Source organism: Pygoscelis adeliae, unplaced genomic scaffold (assembly GCF_000699105.1).
Source record: "Pygoscelis adeliae isolate BGI_AS28 unplaced genomic scaffold, ASM69910v1 Scaffold86, whole genome shotgun sequence".
Classification (NCBI taxonomy): domain Eukaryota; kingdom Metazoa; phylum Chordata; class Aves; order Sphenisciformes; family Spheniscidae; genus Pygoscelis; species Pygoscelis adeliae.
Window position 1 is genome coordinate 118072 of NW_008824930.1, and position 19024 is coordinate 137095.

General features: G+C 41.8%; 2 protein-coding genes across 2 annotated transcripts in view; one reads left to right on the forward strand and one right to left on the reverse strand.

Annotated features, from left to right (window-relative positions):
• Window positions 1-1636: 1636 nt before the first annotated feature.
• ROPN1L (rhophilin associated tail protein 1-like) lies at window positions 1637-8945 on the forward strand. Its single transcript, XM_009324987.1, has 5 exons — window positions 1637-1788; window positions 3906-4029; window positions 4197-4358; window positions 6768-6943; window positions 8839-8945. The coding sequence occupies exons 1-5, from the start codon at window positions 1658-1660 to the stop codon at window positions 8900-8902; spliced, it is 657 nt and encodes a 218-aa protein (XP_009323262.1). The 5' UTR covers window positions 1637-1657; the 3' UTR covers window positions 8903-8945.
• Window positions 8946-10639: 1694 nt separating this feature from the next.
• SNRNP48 (small nuclear ribonucleoprotein 48kDa (U11/U12)) overlaps window positions 10640-19024 on the reverse strand; it is an 11353-nt gene continuing 2968 nt past the window's right edge. The window contains 7 exon segments of the mRNA XM_009324997.1: window positions 10640-10853; window positions 10855-10925; window positions 12483-12643; window positions 13738-13853; window positions 14299-14420; window positions 15349-15537; window positions 18254-18360. Coding sequence (XP_009323272.1) covers window positions 10782-10853; window positions 10855-10925; window positions 12483-12643; window positions 13738-13853; window positions 14299-14420; window positions 15349-15537; window positions 18254-18360 — 838 coding nt within the window. The 3' untranslated portion in view covers window positions 10640-10781.

Sequence of the window (19024 nt, forward strand, 5' to 3'; positions counted from 1 at the left end):
GAGGTTCCCGCTGAGCAGCGGGAAACGCTTTTTCGCAGTGAGGGTGACTGAGGGCTGGCACAGGCTGCCCAGGGAGGTGGTGGCGTCTCCCTCCTTGGAGATATTCAAAACCCATCTGGACCTGGTCCTGGGCAGCCTGCTCTAGGTAGTCCTGCTTGAGCAGGGGGCTGGACCAGATGACCTCCAGAGGTCCCTTCCGACCTCAGCCCTTCTGTGACTCTGTGATTAATGGCTTACTATGGAAAAGCAGCTCTCGCGCTTTTTTTTCTCTCCTTTTTCTTTTCTGGTTAGTTTTGTATTCTTTTCTTTGACTGCTTCCCAAGGGCACGTGCACACACACGTGTATTCCTTCCTCAAGGTTTTTTCTGTTCCCTAGCTTATCCTGAAATCCCCAACATTTTGCCTTCAGCTTCAGTCCCTGGGCTAGAGCTGCATTTTTGAATCGTTACTGAAAGTGCGTGACCAATGTAGTAATTAAACGCACGCTCTGAAGTCTGTCCCTGATGCAGATTTGCTGCGTTGGAGTAATGAAGACGCTGTACCCTGTCTGCATTTCTCCAGAAATAAAGTTCTGAGTACGGTTTGATCCTCAAAGGAGCCTTGAGTCACAGCAGTCCCATTTCTCCATTGCTGACTTTTAATTTTTTTTTCCAAGACAGGAATATTCACATGATAGGGGGAGAAAGCCACCTGCCAGATACTCTTATTTTAATCTTAAAAATTAAAAAAAAAAAATTGAAAGGGATAAAGGATGCTGTTACATTGATTCCTTTCCTGATGCCGTTGCTTCCCTTCTGCAAATACCATGTTTTCAGCCCTGTTGCTACGTCAGCTTAAGTAGGCTGTAGTTTGTCCTTTAAATGATGAGGAGAGTGCCCAGATTTCCCACCGAATGCGCTCAGATGCTATAATGGGATAAGGACCATACAATAACCTATGTCTGCCCCTTCTTTTGGATCCTGGGGCACAGGATTCCTTGCAGCAAGTAAGTTACCTCCTGAGTAAGACAAACCTACCTGTAGAGCTGTATGAGCAAAGTGCAATGCGTAGTTGCAGTATACGTGAATGTTTTGTTCATCACTGTAATTTTTTGATGTAAAGTCTGCCAGGAGCACAAATTAGTAACTTTTTGCTACGGTGTTTTCTGAATACACAAACACAATAGAAACTTGGTAATCTGCATACTCTAGCTTCTGTACAAAAACGACAAGACTCTCCTTGGCTTGCAGTAGTGAGTTGTTAATATAGCTAGCTTTCACCTTGGCATGTGTGGTGTGATATGTCTGGACTACCTGTTTTACAAGTTCGTATTGTGGTAGGTTTGAGGAAAAAAATCAGTTTAAAACTATCTAAAGATACCTGTTAAAGTAGTAGTTCTCCTTACCCGGAGCTGCGGTTGGTGTCCAAGCTCCAGTCTTTTGCTTTGTGTTGCCATCGAGTTTAAGGTTTTTAGAGACTCGAGGTGCTTGTCTGTTTACCCTTCTGAGTTTGTCAGTTCTCCAGTAGCCCCAGCAGTTGAGTAGGACAGGAGGCAGTTTGGGTACAAGGATTGTTGCCCCCCATATGCACACGCAGGTTTTCATTCACATTCTGCATCTGTGAACTGCTATGTTATTATTATTTCTTCCAGGTCCTTGTCACTGAACGCAAAAAGACCATGCCTCTTCCAGAAACCATGTTTTGTGCTCAGCAGATCAAAATCCCCCCTGAGCTACCTGATATCCTGAAGCAATTTACCAAAGCTGCTATTAGGACTCAACCTCGTGATGTGTTGCAGTGGGCAGCTGCGTAAGTAGGATGTTCACGTGACAATGTAGCGCTATGTGTATGGACCCACAAAATCTCGCTGCTCCTGTTTATTGTACGGTGGAGCTGGCTTGAATATTAAACCAGGCTGTGTGTTGCATATGCGCTTCTGTGCATTAATGCAGCATGTGAGCCTTTTAAGAATAGTGTAGTACTTGATTTATTTTCTGTTTCATTGAGGTTTAGGACTGGCATATTTCTGAAATAGTTTTATTTCCATATAGAAGAATGCATCTTAATTTTTGTTGTTGTTGTTGCTAATTGCTCTGTCCTTTAAGACCAAAGAGATCCTTTAAGACCTTAAAAGACCAAATCTTTTTTTTCTTTTTTCCCTCTCATGTGAGACTTAATTAAATTCTTGGCAGTTAAAGGAAACCTAGAAATAGCTTTCTAATTCTTAAGCTTGCCTAGGTTTCTTTTTTTTGTTGTTGTTTCCAGGAACAAAATTAAGGAACCTCCTTAAATGTTACCGAAATAGGAAAAGAGCCTGGAAAGTTGTGACTTCTAGGTGATAGTCCACATAATAAATCTCTCATCATGAAGTTGTTTTAAGATATTTAAATGTTTCTTCTTCTTTAACTTCTTTTTTTTTTCTTTTACCGCAACCGCTCACTATCATTTTTTCCTGTCCTACAGTTTGTGTGGACAAGCTCTTGAAAGGTATCTCTGAGATGTTCCCAACTGGGGGGATTAAAAAAGTCCATGCTGTGTACGTGAGGGAGGGGAGGCTGTTAACAAAGCCAGGCTGGAGTCTGGCTAGTCCATTAAAAAGAAAAAAAACTGAAGCTGAATCGCTACAGCTGCAGTGTTGGAGAAGGGCAGCGGGAACATCTTAAAACGGCATGGTGTTTCTTAGGAATGTGATGGAGGTGGAGCGTGGCGTACCTCTGGGCAATGGATGTGCAGGGAGCTTGCCCCAGCCGAGCACTCGGAAGCGGCAGCTACCAGGTAGCTTAAGCCTGCTGGGATGTGGGGCTGGTGAGAGCAGAGGCAGTGCAGCACTGCTGCGGCCACACTGCTGGCCAGACCCCGACCTCTGCTTAAGGTTAAAATTAAAGATCGCACCAGCTTAGTCAGAGGAGCTCCTGCAGATGGGTGGGCGGCTGCTGCTGACTGCGCACCCCTTTCTGGAATATGCTCTGGTGCGAGAGCACCTGGGGTGGAGCAAGGTCTGGACCTGGGAGCCACGCAAAGCAGGGCAAGGCTGTGGTTTCACACGCGCTGCCGGTGTTGTAGTGCGTGTCCCTGTGAATAATCAGATGGGGAAACGAATCTGGCTGAAAAAGAGCCCAGGTGTTACATGTACATACATACTGTGCATCTGTTTCTATACAGTCACACTACTTCAGTTCTGCAGTGCTGCTTGCTGTGCAGTTTGGTAAGCATTTGCACAGCATGGGATAGCCTAGGCGTGGACATGGGTGACCAGGGCAGATGAGGGAGGGCGAACGGAGAAACCCTTAAGTTAGACCTGCTATTGACTGAATGAAAACTAAGGTTTTTTGCATAGTTCAGATTGCTGGCCAGTTATGGCAGAAGTGGTTGCTCTTAAGGTGGTGGTGGCCCTATGATTAAAAGGATGTGCATCTAATTCCCTTTCTGCTCTAGTCTTAAATTTTATTTTGGAGTGGACAGAAATAGCAGAAACGCTGATGAGAGAGTTGCAGCGTAAATAGCCAGTCGTGCTTTTTGGGTAGCGCGTGAGGGGAATGTTAAACAAATCAGCCCTAAGGTGCTCGTCAGTCAAATGGGAAAAGCCTGTGCTTTGGTTTGCAAGCCCACCCTGATCTTAATAAATCACTCTCTGCCTTTGCCAAGAAGGGCTGAGTATATCATGCACAAAATAAGTTAAATGCCTTAAGAATTATTAGAGCGTTGTAAAAAGGAGCGTTTAAAGTCTAAAGGTTGTGGTTTCCTCTAAAAAGAAAGGTGGTATCTGGGCAGGGGGAGATGGGAGTTGTGCGGGCAGGCAGCTTGCCGAGTGCTGCCACTCCTGCATGGGAGCGTGCGGATTCATTCACTGAACTGTAAGTGTTTACTTCTGTGCAACTTGTAATGGCCATGGGCATTGAAGAGTGTTGCTCTTCCCATTCACTTAGGTATTTTTCAGCATTGTCAAAAGGTGAGCCCCTTCCTGTGAAGGAGAGGATTGAAATGCCTTTGGCAACAGAGAAAACAGACGCTGGTTTGACCCCAGGACTCCTTAAAATCTTGCACAAACAGGTACAAACCAGCCTTTATCAAATGCACAATGCTATCGAGGAATGCTGATGTATTGGGGATGGTTGGGGAGACTGTCAAGTATTTGACGTATTTTGGGGAGGGACTGTGTCCTTAGTTTCATTTTGGTTTTCGGAGTTCTTATTGTGGTATCATGATTTTGTTTACAGCTTTCTCCCAAAGGCATGGTGAATGTTGCAGAACTGAAGGAAAAATGGAAGCGCTTGTGCTTGCCGGAGGAGCAACTGAAAGCTATCCTGCAGTTGGATGACTTCGGTGAGGAGGTGGAATGGATGAAGGTTCTGGCACTTGGGTGCAGCGTGCTCGGCGGGGTATGTTCACAGCAGGAGCCCTCGTATCCAAATGGAAACAGTCTTATATGATTGTATATGAGGTAGACCGTAGAACAATTAATGCAGATGGACTTTGGGGAATGGTGATTGCTTTTGCAGCAAAGTGGCTTGCGTGTTTACTTCTGTTGCCCATCAGCTTTTGGTTTGGGGAGCTTAACCAGAAAGAGGGCTAAGTCCTCAGTTTACTGGGATGGCAGTAGAAGAGCAAGCACGTCCACAGGGAGCTTGGACCATGAGGGCGAGGATGATAGAGGAACGATGCTTACGGCATCAGTGTAAATATCCACGGAGGAGAACTGGAGGGAGAAATTAAACCATCAATTTTTAATTGATTGTGTAGCCAATTAAATTTTCACAGAACCAGTTAATGTTACTAAATCTACATTTAATGCTTTTAATGTCAGTAATAAAGTCTCAGCAGAGCATTTCAACAGAATGAGAGATTATAAAATGCACTAAGCTGATGTTCTTATGAAGGATAATATTTTTAATGACTTCTACAGCAGAGAAGAAGGGGTGCTAAAAAGAAAATATATGTTAAATAATATTTTGAGAATGTTGCAATATCTGGAAGCCCTGAATGTTAACCTGGCCTGGCGATGCAATCATGTATGTATGTATTTATTCATTTTGACTGTGTATTTCTTGATTCCGATTCCCATCCCAACATGATTTTGTAGTTTGGGTTCTATCTTACTTTTTTTACATGAACAGCAACGTTACTTATTTAAGAAAAAAAAAATCAAAACAAAAACAGTCACAGGAACATCATTCTGATGAAGCTAGACAGTCTAAATGTACCTCTATCTATGCATCCTTTCAGGTATTAAGTGAATGATTTGATTTCTGCTCTACATATTGAAACCTAAACTTAAATTTCCTAAACTGGAGAGGAAGATGCACACAAGAAATTTACATTATTTTCCTGCAGCTGTAAATTGTGTTCATAGTTGAATAGGGTCACGGGTAAGATACAAGAGTAGACAAGTATGAGCTTCTTAAAAACACTAGTCATCTGAAGTTTCTTTCTGTAAAGCACTGATGTGTATTTACAGCCTTGGAGAAATGACCACATAAGTAGCCTGCTAAACTGTCTTTGACAGGTGGGGAAGTCGATGAGAATAACTTTGCTGCTCTCTGAGAGCGAGTGCGTGGCAGCCTGGAGCGGCAGGAGCAGGAACGGCAGTAGAGGGGTAGCAAAATGCAGAGGGTCGCGTCTGCCATCATGTAGGCAACTGCCTCTCCTTCCCCACAGAGGCCTCCCGGGGGGGAACTACGTTAAGTAAAACTGTTAAGGGATTATAAAATGACACTTCTCTGGGCTGTGTGCTAGATCTTGAACAGATACTGCATTTATTTTAAATATTGCTGTTCTACTGTTAGGAAATACTTATTTTTTACAAAGTCATTGCTTGCTTATTAATGAAGAGGTAAGGATAGATTTTGAAAAAGTTATAGCAAAAATATTACTATTCGGGTTAAAAAAGGCCTGTGTAAGGTTTTTGGGGGGTTTCTTTCTTTCTTTCTTTCTTTGTTTTAATGGCATCCAGTCTTTGGATGGATTGAGTCAAACCAGTCTTTGACTCAATGAAGCTCAATGGTGATTTTTTCCACACGTTTCCCCGTGTAGCTCAGCATGCATAGGGCACTGGATTATAGACATCATATTGAATAAAGGATTTTTTTAAAGTATATTTGGAATTAATACTTTGAGGCATGTTTGTTCTAAAGGGAACTCGGATGTTATTTGGCTTCGACTAAAACGGAAACATTCTTGAAATGCTTTTTGCCTCAGTGCTGTTTCTACTAACTACTAAAATGGAACTTGCATACAAATAGGGCAAATGGTAAATATCAGCATTCCTAAGAATTAATATCATACTAATATTATGTCATAATAAAAAATCATCAAAACCATATGAATTTTCTGGGTTTTGTAGATTGTCTGTCTTAACCGCTGCTGAGAATTCCTTTAGATCCATTGAGATAAGAAATACATGTACATACACATGTATATATACATACACACCACACACGCGTGCGCGTATACATAGAGCTAGGTATAGTGATGTTTGAGCTTTTATGGTAGCAGAGTAGAACAATTTGGCCATATTGGAGATAAGGCTCAGACTACCCTGTGCAATCTTAAAACATCATGGGATTCTGGTAATTTTTACTCCTGTTTCTACTAGAACTTCATTTTCGTTTCCATCCCTGGACCCGCACTGGAGGGTATGTCCGGGGTTGCAAGCTAGGTAACGATGATAAAGCCTTCATCTCATTTACGCTCACTTTCAGTGGCTTACAGTGTGGATTTTGTCATGGTATGCAAAGGATGTTCATGGCTCTGATATTGTTCCTTTCATTTCTTGACTGAACCCCCTACAGTCCTTACTGAGTTCAATGAAACATGCCTGCGAAATCTTAACAAGGGACCCAGAAGGTGGAGCAGCTCGCGTTCCCTTCGAAACATTCTCGTTCCTCTACTCCTATTTGGCCAATATCGATGGAGAGATACCAGAGGAGAAAACTGAAGCATTCCTCCACAGAATTAAAGAACAAGCGTAAGTAAAAATCCATGCATGGAATTTGAATGTCTGGATCACCTCTGGCTTCTCCATAAACCTTTAATTTCAGTGAATAGCCTATCTTCACTTTGGGTGTAGCCACAATGACAGGAGTAAAGGTTGACTAAGGTTATATTGAAAGTGTACATAGTTAGTTTTTGTTAAGTGGTCGACATCGGGGTTTGAACTGTTTAATGATAAATTATTATTTATCCATCTGTCTTTGAAATACTGAAGTCACTACCTGGTGGTATAATTTTCCCTGTAGGAAGCGATTATATACAGGTTTGTATCACCTGCATATTACTGGTACTGGAACCGGCAGCATCTTACGGGCTGCTCTTTTGATTTAACATAGACCGTAAATCAGAGAGAGAAACTGGGAGTCCCCACTTGAGGTCTGAATTTTCTGTCATGTTTCTCCTGAATTACTTCTCCCTAGAAATTTTGTTGGGGAAATATTTAGAGTATGCTTGGTCTTAAATGGTTTGACTCTTCAGTTTTTGTAGTGTTAGCTATGGTAAATTGTCCTTCCTGGAATGGTCTCACTGTTTGCTGCCTTCAGTGGATATGAAGGACAAAGGCAGGACATAGTCCCACCTGAATAGTTCATCCTGTTTTGCTGTTTGTACCAAGTTGAGGTGGTTGGGTACATTTCTAGTCTGTTGTGTTTCTCTCTCTGCTTGCTCTGGGGTTGGCTTTATAAGTTTGGTGTCAGTCTTGTCAGTAAGCCATGAACTGACGTGGTTCTTCACAGCAGGAGATGGGTAGGTTGAAGGTTAAGCAAAAACTCACCGTGTGGCTATTCATTTTGCTATCGACAACAGCTGTGTTCAGGTCTTTTCTGTGCTGTTGTGTAACCTTTGGCTTGCTTCATAATGAAGAAGCAACCCCGTTCTCACCTCTTGACTTCATCGAGTAGTCTGTTAGCAAACGATGGTTTCCCCTAGTATTATTAGGTGTCCTTCTTACAGGATTGGGTAGAGAATACCCTTTTGGTGATCGGCCCATTCGAAGTGCGCTGACATTTTCTGATGTGCTGTCACCGTCGTTGGTGGTCACGGCTTGTTTGTTCTGAATACTGCTGGACACCTGCACTTCATGATGATCAACAGGGTATTGACATAGTTTGGCTACCTTTTTTCTTGAGCACAGCAACACTATTCTGTTGCTTTAAACAGATGGAGGATCATATTTTTGTCAACTTCTACAACAGCAAAAACTTAAAATTCATAGGCTTGTGCTAACAGCTCTGCTAACTAGATCTAACTCATGCTAACTGCTACGGGTAAAAATCTCGTCTCTAATAGACTTGGATTGGTTATGTGAAGTCTTGTGCCCACAAAATTCAGTGTCAAAACCTCCTAAATTTTTAGCAGATGGAGGAAAGGATCCATCAAGATACTGCATACATTTCTGCTAGAATTAGCACAGAATTAGCATTAGGAATGTATGAAAATGACAGTGTCTTCAATCCAGCTTTCAGTGATAAACTCCCACTACATCCATAGTCACACATAGGTCACACAGAATGCACTTCATTTTTAACCGATTTTGAAAGATGTGTAACAGGCTTGTCCTCCAAGTGCTGCCTACGTGGCATGTTTGCAGACAGATACTGACTCTTCCTACCATCTATCTGGAATTGTTTTTTCTGTCTTAGATTGCTACTGGCTCCACGTGTATGGGAGCTCAAAAATGCACGAGCACACAAATGAGCCGATCTGTTTTGTCATTATGGTTACCAGATTGACAATTTTTAGTAAGAACCACTTCTTAATCACACCGCTCTTGCTTGCAATTAATACAACCCTCAACTGTATCTTGTCCAACACACTAGGATTTACCATGTTAACGTATTATTCTAAAACATTTGGCTTATTCCTTTCCAGCGACCAACAAACTGGCATGGTGCTGCTCAGAAACTTTCTGACCCAGCCCTCAACACTGTTTTGATCAAGCCTACTCTTCAGCACCAGGTGAGAGGGGAAAAAAAAAAAAAAGGAATAAATACATGCAAGAATATAATTTGTGCTCAAAGGACTGTTATTTGCAGATTACAATAGAATAAGATCCTCTGCAGATTACAATAGAATAAGATCCTCTTCTCTGGTGCTTTCTTTTCTTTATCCCACTCTTGAAATGGCCCTTCAGTGGATGTTAATTGAATACATGGTTACAGTGTTCTCCTGCCTCTCAAATACTGATGCTCATATCTGGGGAGTGATACCTTCTGTTTATATTGAGTAAAATGTACTTTGTTACGGATCTTCCTACCTATACTTCATAAGGGATTGTAAGAAAAGAAGTAAAACGCAAAATTCAATTTAGAAAAGACTGGACAGCCGTAATTGGTGCGTTTCTCATTATGCTTCTGGATAGCACTGACTTCTTTTGACTCTTGCACAAATACAGCTTGTCTTTTGACTACCTTGTCTGAATGAACAAGCTCTATTAAACAAATATTTTTACCAAGCCTTATTCAACATGAAGAACCCTGTGGCTGAGCTGCTGGAAGAAACATCAACTCGAGAAAGGACGGCAACGATTCCATATTGTTTTCCCTCTAATTAGGACCCTTTCAGAACTTGGATATCCTTTTCCATTCTTAGGTGGACTTTTCTAATCAAAGATCTGTTTTAAAATATGTTTTGTTTTCTGACAGGAAAAGCTACTGCATTTGTCACGTAGGTGAGGAAATACCTGACATGTAGTTCAGTTTGGTTTTGAGTTGAACAGCTGTAGTAGGTACAGAAGTCTAATCAGTCAGAACTAGACTAAGTATTTAGTGACAGATAGTCATACTTAATTGCAGAAATGGTTGAGATAAGAGTCAGGATACTAGTGGCTACAGTAAAACTTGTAGCTACAGAGATTCCAGTACCAGAGAAAGCCAAAACCAGGAGCATATGGAGTGCCCTCTCCTGGCAACTCGATCAAACAGAAGAAAGTATTGTAGGAAAGATGGATCTGCAACCCTGTTCTTTCACAGTTGCTTACTTAGTTGCAGTAACAAGCTTGGCTGATGATGACTGACCCTGCTGTAGCAGATTGTGTGAGGAATTAACAGGACTAGAAATTGATATAATAAAAATGGCACTGAAGTTAGGTGGAATCCTCCTGCACACCCTTACTGTGTACCTGCATGTCTTAAGTCTTAACTGTTTTATCAACCTCTATCACTAATACTTACATGTTAGTCTACAGGATGGGAACTCCTCCTGGTTATTTCTGGAAGGAAATGGATATGCACCCGGTGTTTGAAAATGCAATCAATCAGTAATATTACAAGTGTCCTTGGTACCTCCCCACTAGTTTCTGTGGAGAGCTATATTCTCATCATCTTTGTCAGATGACATTGATCCTAAATTTCTTTGAGCACAAGCTTGGGAACAGTAACAACTTTCCTGTTATTGTCCTTTTACCGCTAGCTGCAGCTGAAGATATTTTAGCCTGTTGGAGAACTCTGATTAGGCAGTAAGTGCTGTCTTTCTGGAACACTGTTCCCAGAGGTGACAGTGTCAGGTGAGAGTGTAGGAGGGGAGCTCTCTTCATGCCTTTTCACTTGTAATTGATCCTAGACTCCAGGGGTTAGCTCTGTCCTATATCCCCTAACTATGGGCCAAGAAGGCAAATTAGTACAGCCTCTCACAGATTTCGGTCTTCAGCCTTGTCAGACTAAACTCAAATAGATGAGAGAGATCAATATATTTTATTAATAGATTCATTAGTGCTACACATTTACACATTTTCTGATGTATACTGCTTCCATCCTGACAAACCTTAGCACCATTTCATTTTTGTCTCCATGCACAGCTGTGATGCAACACCAGTATTATGTACACAGCATTACTGTCCCTGGCACAACAGCAGTAACGATAGTTCCTGTGCAAGTAACTTTTTGAACAGCTGACAAACAAAATAATCAGGTTCTTGTTTCTACTTTCTTCTTTTATGGCTGTGATATTTGTCTTCATCCCTGAAACAAAAACACAAACATTGTGTGTGCTGTTAGGCTCAGACTGACAGGATCTGAAGGGGGGAAGAAAAAAAAAAAAAGGCTTGGAAAATGGAAAGCTCTCATTAAATGTAATCATGTCCTCTTCTAAGGAAAGAAAGTAAAGGTAGTTTATTTCCCATGCTGTTTCAATCAAAGACTTGTCATGCGGTGCCATACTGGCAATTAGTTTAGGATGAATGGCATCACTGTGTAATGAAGCCAATTTTGAGACAAGCATGCATTCCCATCCATGCAGTTATCTATCTATCTACAGCATTTCTTCCCTACATGGTACGGACAACGCAGCATTTCTTCGGCACAATAGCCTAAGTCTTTGCTCAAACACAGGTCCCACACACCTATGGTTTTGCAGATGCAAATGTGCCCTTGTTGATGGTATTAGAAGGTGTGGCCTAGATTTGTTTTCTTTTGCCTGAAAATATGTCCAGAACTACTGAAGAGTAACAGCATTGTTTTGAAGCACCTACCGTGGAAAAGCTAGTCAAATGATTGCATGTATATACACATACATACGGCTGAATGTGAGCCAGCAGTGTGGCTCAGTATCAGAAATAGCGTGGCCAGCAGGAGCAGGGAAGTGATCGTGCCCCTGTACTCGGCACTGGTGAGGCCGCACCTCGAATGCTGTGTTCAGTTTTGGGCCCCTCACTACAAGAAGGACGTCGAGGTGCTGGAGCGTGTCCAGAGAAGGGCAACGAGGCTGGTGAGGGGTCTGGAGAACCAGCCTTATGAGGAGCGGCTGAGGGAACTGGGGTTGTTTAGCCTGGAGAAGAGGAGGCTGAGGGGAGACCTCATCGCTCTCTACAACTACCTTAAAGGAGGTTGTAGCGAGGTGGGTGTTGGTCTCTTCTCCCAAGTAACTGGCGATAGGACGAGAGGAAATGGCCTCAAGTATCACCAGGGGAGGTTTAGATTAGATATTAGGAAAACTTTCTTCACTGAAAGGGTTGTCAAGCATTGGAAGAGGCTGCCCAGGGAAGTGGGTGAGTCCCCATCCCTGGAAATATCTAAAAGATGTGTAGATGTGGCGGACTTGGCAGTGCTAGGTTAATGGTTGGCCCTGATGATCTTAAAGATCTTTTCCAACCTAAATGATTCTATGATATTAGTGAAACAAATGATCTTATTTATTAAGTCCCAGTGCAAACTAGAGCAGAAATCAGCATTAGACATGACAAACACACTTAATTGGTTAAATGGACAACGTGTGCCCCTACGCATATGTTGATCGAGAAGTAAAATAGCCTGTGACAGTACTGTGCTAATCCTGTAGCGTGCTGTTCAAGGTGTCACCTTTCAGATGTGAGAGTAAAGTCTGGATCACAGTTTATGATTTCACAGCTCATTCTGTTTAGTATTAGTAGTGTCATGCCACTGGCTTGTTATACTGTATATGAGATTAGCCTAGCTTTCTAACTGGACTAGATATTCTAGTTTTCTGCACTAAATCTCGTAGCCAATGGCTATGGCTGCCTGATTCAGAAGCAGGAGTCAGCTGACACTATTTATGCTCACCTCTCTCTTTTTCTCCGAGAATCTCTGTCTTTGCCTCTTTCATGACTCCTTTTTCGTTTATTCGGACTCCTGCTGGTCTCTCTCTTATGTCTGGTGCGTTCAGTATCCTTATAGCTTTCTCCAGACTGCCGTGAGTCCACTGAAGCTGACCGCCTGTCCTCCTTTCTGAAAAAAAGGTTATTGATTATATTCAGTAAAAATAGTTTCACAGTCCCTATTGTTTTCAGTACCAGTTTTGTAATATAATGACCTACTAACGGTGCAAGACAGAGGATATATCTTTTACAGGCCTATCTCCCTAAGAAATACAATACCTCTGAAAAGAGGCCCAAAGTCCATGCTCTTGTATGTGCGCATCTCAGCACACTATTTAATCCGGTTGTTTCTTAGAAACACTGCTGCTCAGCCTTATCATCTCTGCTCATGAAACAGGAGACAGTAGAAAGGGTTCACTCTGTTTTGCTTTAAATCCCTAACTCTTCAACCACCTGCCTTAAGCTGCTACCTGCAGTTGGAGAAACCAGCAAGCCTGATCTCCTGTATGGCCTGCCTTTTCATTCACCTTCATTTTAATGCTGAAAACAAACAGCTTGACTGTCACCTTTTAGTTTGTTTCAACATTTTCATCTCAAAGATCTCCTGAAGAACCACAAACAGACTATCACTAGGCCACGATTCCATTTTTATTTCAGCGATAAATGTTTGGAAGAGTGCGCAGTGTTGCCTGACACAGGAAGAAATATGTATACATAAAACACACTCCCAGTTAGCACAGCAGCATTCACAGCGATAAGAACTGTAAAGGGTCCCCATGTTTAGTAAGTTATGAAAACCTTTTCTCTGAGGTATTTTCTATTATAATATATCTACCATAGCATTTCCTGTGATGTGGTAGGGAAGGGGAAGAAATTGTGTACTTGTATTTTCAAGTGTCGTTCTGTCCCCAGCTGTCACATATATATGCACCTGGACACAGAGGGAGCAATATTCATTCCCCAGCTCCGCTAGAAACTACCCGTTCACCTGGATCGCTTGCAACTTACCTCCTTACCCCGGAAAGAAAGTTAGTAATTCATTTTTCCCCATCCTTCATGCAGACAGAGCTTCTTAAGCAAGAGCTTAAGAATTAGTATAAAATAAACTGTGTATATGTCTCAGCCAAGGCTGGTATGTGCTATTGGAAAGAGGTAATAGGGTAACATTACAGGCTATCGGGCTGCTGACGCCCCTGAGGAATTTGCCAGCTGTGACATACCTTCCTGAAGATTTTGACTTCCCTCCTTCACATCTCTCTGCATTATCCAACCTGTTCTCCTCCTGCCAGTGATTGCTGAGTTCTTCCATATGCACACCAATCACATCCCGAATCACCTGGAGATTAAGACATATTAAACACAAACAACAAAAAAAGCAGTATGTCATGGTAGTGGCCTGAACTAGCAACTAGACAGCAGAAGGCAGAGATCTCAAAACAAAATTCCCCAAAAAACCTACACATCAGATGTTTCGATGGAAAGTCTTATTTGCAGAAATAGGCATTTCAGCATAAGTTTAATAGCATCATTTTACAACAGACAGTAAACTGTATCTTACTGGTATTTTCACATTCAAAATTTAATAGTCAGAAATGCTCCTGTTATTTATAACTTGCTGCAACAAACCAAAACCAAGAAAAATTCCTCTATAGTTTGCAACCCTAATAAGGCAGCAGCAGAAGAGACTTTTTCCTTGTCTAAAAGGGTATACCATTGTTTATGCTGATACAAAATAAGCACTTTTGTGCAAAAAAATCATAGCTTTCTCTTCAGATACTCACCTCAGTGTAAGACTTCTTTGTTATATGAACATTCTTAGCCCTGTATGACTGCCGCCGCCTTTTGTAGTCTCGCATTTCAGCCAGAATTTCAAGATGGGACTTTGGACCTTTCTGACTATCATCTAGCAAAAAATTGGTAGTAAAACAAATGGTCATTAGCAGGACATTAGCACCTGCAGGTATGCAAGTCTGGTGCTTTATTAATAAGTCTGAAACAAAACATATTGTGTTCTTTCTGAAGTTTCTCCAGTATTTAGTAACTATTACGAATTTAGCACAAGCTTCCTCTCCAACCTTCTCGCTAGCTGTTTACACAAGACTGAAAAGCCACCGAGCAAATGTTGTTATGCGATCTCGATCTCCTGACAGTGATCCAAATCAGTATACGGGCTTGTGATTTGGTCAAACGCCTACAAAATACAGGCCTTGTTTTCAAAGCCAGTATTACAATAAGACACAAAGATTGAGAAAGCCAGATTATGTAAAACATTTACCCGTGTGATGACAAACACTATCTCCTACCTCCTAGGCATAGCAAGGCCCACAGGATAACACAGATGTTTCTGTTGCACTTGGTATAGTTACAAACTGGCATGACTCAACAGGGATGAGAGGCCTCGGTCCAATGCACCCATTTGTATATTGCTCAAGAGCTCCATCCTGCCAACCTTTCGTGTTCGGCTTTTACTCTTAACTGATCTTTAATCTCATAATCTCTTATAGCAAATACCGTTCCAAGCTGCGCAGTAAGTTGTCAACATTAAGCAACCTGAAGTCACTTGCAGCAAAAACGAAAGATCCATCCACTAAGATACACACAGTACGTGTGCAAAAGAGCAGAGCACCAAGGCTTTCTCAGAAGGAAAACAACATAAAGGACAGCAAACTAATGTTTTCTGGTGCCAGGTCTTCGTTGTGGCTTTTAAGAACAGTATGCTTTTCACAATAAAAATAGCACAAGCAATTCTGTTTGGCTTTCAACAAAACTCATCTAATTACACAAAGTGAAAGTTCTGAGCCATAAATTCAACAATAGACTGCTCTTCAAACCTTGGGTGATTTTCGCTGCTAAATCCACAAAGAGGTCACTGTCATTTTCTGTGATTTGGGATCTAGACCTCTGTTTCTTTGTTTCCTCAACAACATAATCATAAAGAGCAAGGCGATCAGCTTGAGTCAGGTCACAGGTGAAACGCTTGTGATTTTGAGGAACTTCTACAGGCAGTAATGAGTAAGATCCTGGAGGTTGAATAGACAGCTGTTATTAGTAAAACAGCATAATTATACAGGAAAACACTGAGAAGCTCGACAAACAAACAATGCAGTGAACACCCATGCTGTTTTCATCCTTCCCCAACATATCTGTAAGAAGTTTCATCCTTCTTAATTTGAAAGGATAAAAATTGCTCGAAGAAAAAAAAAGGCCCAAATCCCTCCCGAGCCCCATGCAGGTTGTGTAACCTCTCTTGACCGCTTACACTGCTAGTTACAGGTTTTCATGTGATTTGACAGGAACGTACTAGATTAGATCAAAAGGACACTTTGTATTGTCCCATCAGTTTCAGCTCTTGGCTTACAAGCTACAGCAAGAGAGAGGAGGCTGCAGCTCTGACTTGTGGGTTTGTCTCCTAGAATTTTCTGTAAAGTACTAGCTGCAAAAGACCTGTTGTTCTGCCAACAAGAATGAAAGCTTCCAGTAGACTAGATAACTGAGCGCTGTGCAAATCAGTCTCGCTCACACTGTCACTTTCTCTACAGAGTTTTTATAACAGACTGCCACAGGCATTTATAGCTAAAAGGGCTACAAAGGCACTTTCAAGATGCTCCAGATTAGTTCAGATAACTAACTTTAAAGTTACGAAAACAAACGCGCTGCCTGCACACTCTTCTTTCGCTGAATGATCAGCCCAGTACTCACTCTTCCCATTCCCCAGTTAAAGCACACATCCTCCAAACAAACAATAAATCCATTCTCAATCCATTGCAACAGCAGCAAAGCGACTTCCCTGAAGATACAGGATGCAGTACTCTAGGATACTGCCTGCAGAAAAGCATTTTACTTGAGAACGTTCAAACTCCCAGCAACCATTGACCTGACCTCCATAATCCCGCTCCCCACAACGCGACCCTCTCCCTGCAAGGCACAGTCCCACACAGACGTACATCTCCAGGCAGACAGAAGAGCCAACACATAAGACAGGGTGTATGCAGGAGCCTTTGCAACAGCAAAGCTACTGCTTCTCTAGATTATTCAGCACTTAATGGAAGCTGGGCAATCTTTCACATCCTGCTTTCACTAAAGACACCAAAGAAGAGGAAGAAAAGCCACGATAACTCTACAACAACAAACCTAAAATCCAAGATTTCCTCATTACTGTACTTGGGGCCTAAACCAGAACTTTTCTAATCCGAACTAACAGATTTAAACATGAACACTAGAATTTTATTTTTAAAATGCACTGTTCTTACAGGGTCACGGAAGCCCACAGAAGTGCCCTAATAGTTACAGGCTTGTGATTTTACAAGAATTTCACAACTTGTGATTAAGACCAGCTTTCCTGTTCTATTATATAGCTATTCTAATGTTCTAAATATGGTTAGATTTTTTTTAAAAACAAAGAAAACTACTTCCTTTGATACAGTTAGTCAAAAGGAAATTTACAATGAAAAATGCTTTCCATTTGTTTCTGTTGCCAAAGACTTTAAATTAAACAAACAATTCCAAGTCAGTAAATCTTACAATAGGCCAAGATGCCACAATGAAAACCACCCCAATACAGTTTTAGTGTTATCTTCAGAGAAATGCAAGCTTGCAGTGAAAACTGGACAGCAAACACTGGCATCTAGTGGCTCGCTGATGTATCTTTGCGGCGCGCCACTTGATAAAGGGTTTATCTGTTTCTTTACTTGGATGTGCCTGTGTCAGATTAATGAGTTACCACTTCCCTCCAGAGAAAACGCACCTGACGTGCTCCAAACACAGTGCCCATCACACAAAAGCTCCTTCCCAAGCAACTGTCTGTTAAGGCTCCATTTGCTACGCCAGAGAAACAAAGACAACATGAAAAACTATGCCTGAGCAAGCACTGCTGTATTTGACTGTCAGGAAAGTAGAACAAATGCCCTTTTCCTTCAGCACATACACGTTTACCAAACTAAAGGACTACAGACAGTAAATGTTGTATCTTTCAGGTGTTGCAGGAATTTCCAAACCACACGCTGCAGCTCTCCGGTGGTGTCTATAGGTAGCCCTACTTTTCTAGTCTGTCTTGGTCTGAACTCGCAAAGAGAAGCATAGCTCAGTCTTAACCTGGTCCCCAGACTGATCACAAAACCCACTGAAAAATGAAACATAAAGGAACTAATGAGCTGAGAGCAGTGGCAAAGGAGAACATCATATTTGCAGATGTGTCAGTATATTTCTTATACAACTTAGGACAGTCTTGAAACAATCCAACATAATAATACACATGTTGTTTGGGTTTTGATCTGAGGAGTGGTGCACAACCACATACAGCTCACGTCTAGCAATTAATCCTTAAACAAAACATTACATGAAGAACCATTACAGGAAGAACAAGGCTGGAGGCAGCATGAGGAGAGCTTGGGCCACAAAGAGCAGAAGGGTATCAGAAAGGCAGGCAGAAAGTAAAGTGCAGGTAGTGGGATGGGAAGTGAAGGACTAGTGCTTTAAGAAACTCCTGAATTTTGCAGTGTTGATTTTCCAGTCCTGAAGAGAACTAGAGGTGTGAGCAAAACAGACTTAAATTCTCTTATCTAGTTGCCCCAAGTAGAGAAGGTAGTTATGCTCCAAAATACACAAGGGAAGGAATATTAAACAGAAATAAAAAAAAATCCTCACAGCAGTTCACAAGTAGAATGAAGGAAGCTGCAGACAAGAGCAGCTCTCACATACGAGCTGATAAAGTTGTCTCAGTATCTGCTTGCTACTTACTTTCGCTGTAGCCTGTACCTTCTTTCGCACTTTGAGCTCTAGCTTGCTTAACAATGTGAAACTGTAGATCCTTATCTGCAGACAGAGAAGACAAAAATATCACAGAACTTTTACATCAAGTACTTGGTAGGGTTAGTCTTTATTCCCCATCCTCTATTATGAGACTTATGGTATGTTACAGAACATTGTAGTTTTATTTATGCGTAAGGGAGAGTCCGATCTAAAAATATCATTTTAATCTATTCCATATTTGAACTGAGGGGAGGAGAAAAAAAAAAAGAAGGAACTCCAGGTTACAGGGATATGGAAAAAGAAATGTACGTATACTGCAATTCTCTTCTGTACCATTACTATATCCCCAAACTCTAGGGCCAGTTTTTCCACCTTCTAAGCATATGTTTTAATACACTTTAAACACTTGAGGCAAGGTGAACATTGGAAGAACCTGGAAAATAACCTAAGAGGGGAAAAAAAAAAGACCCTCCATGGATTTTAAGATGAAAACAGCCAAGTGACCTACAGAACAGAATTACACAGTGACAAATGTGTAATGATGGTAAATTAAGGCAAAGCACAATGGTGAGACAATAAACCTACTGGTGGAAACACTCAGTTTTCCTAAGAGGCCTTGGAGAGTTTATGGCTGGCAAGGCAGCGGGGTGTGCTGCTGCCAGGACCCGGACTCCGCCCCCCGGGGCATCCCCTCAGCCCCATCCTCTACGCCCCCCAAGGGTCTCCCCTCAGCACCTCATCCTCTGCCCCCCTCCGCCC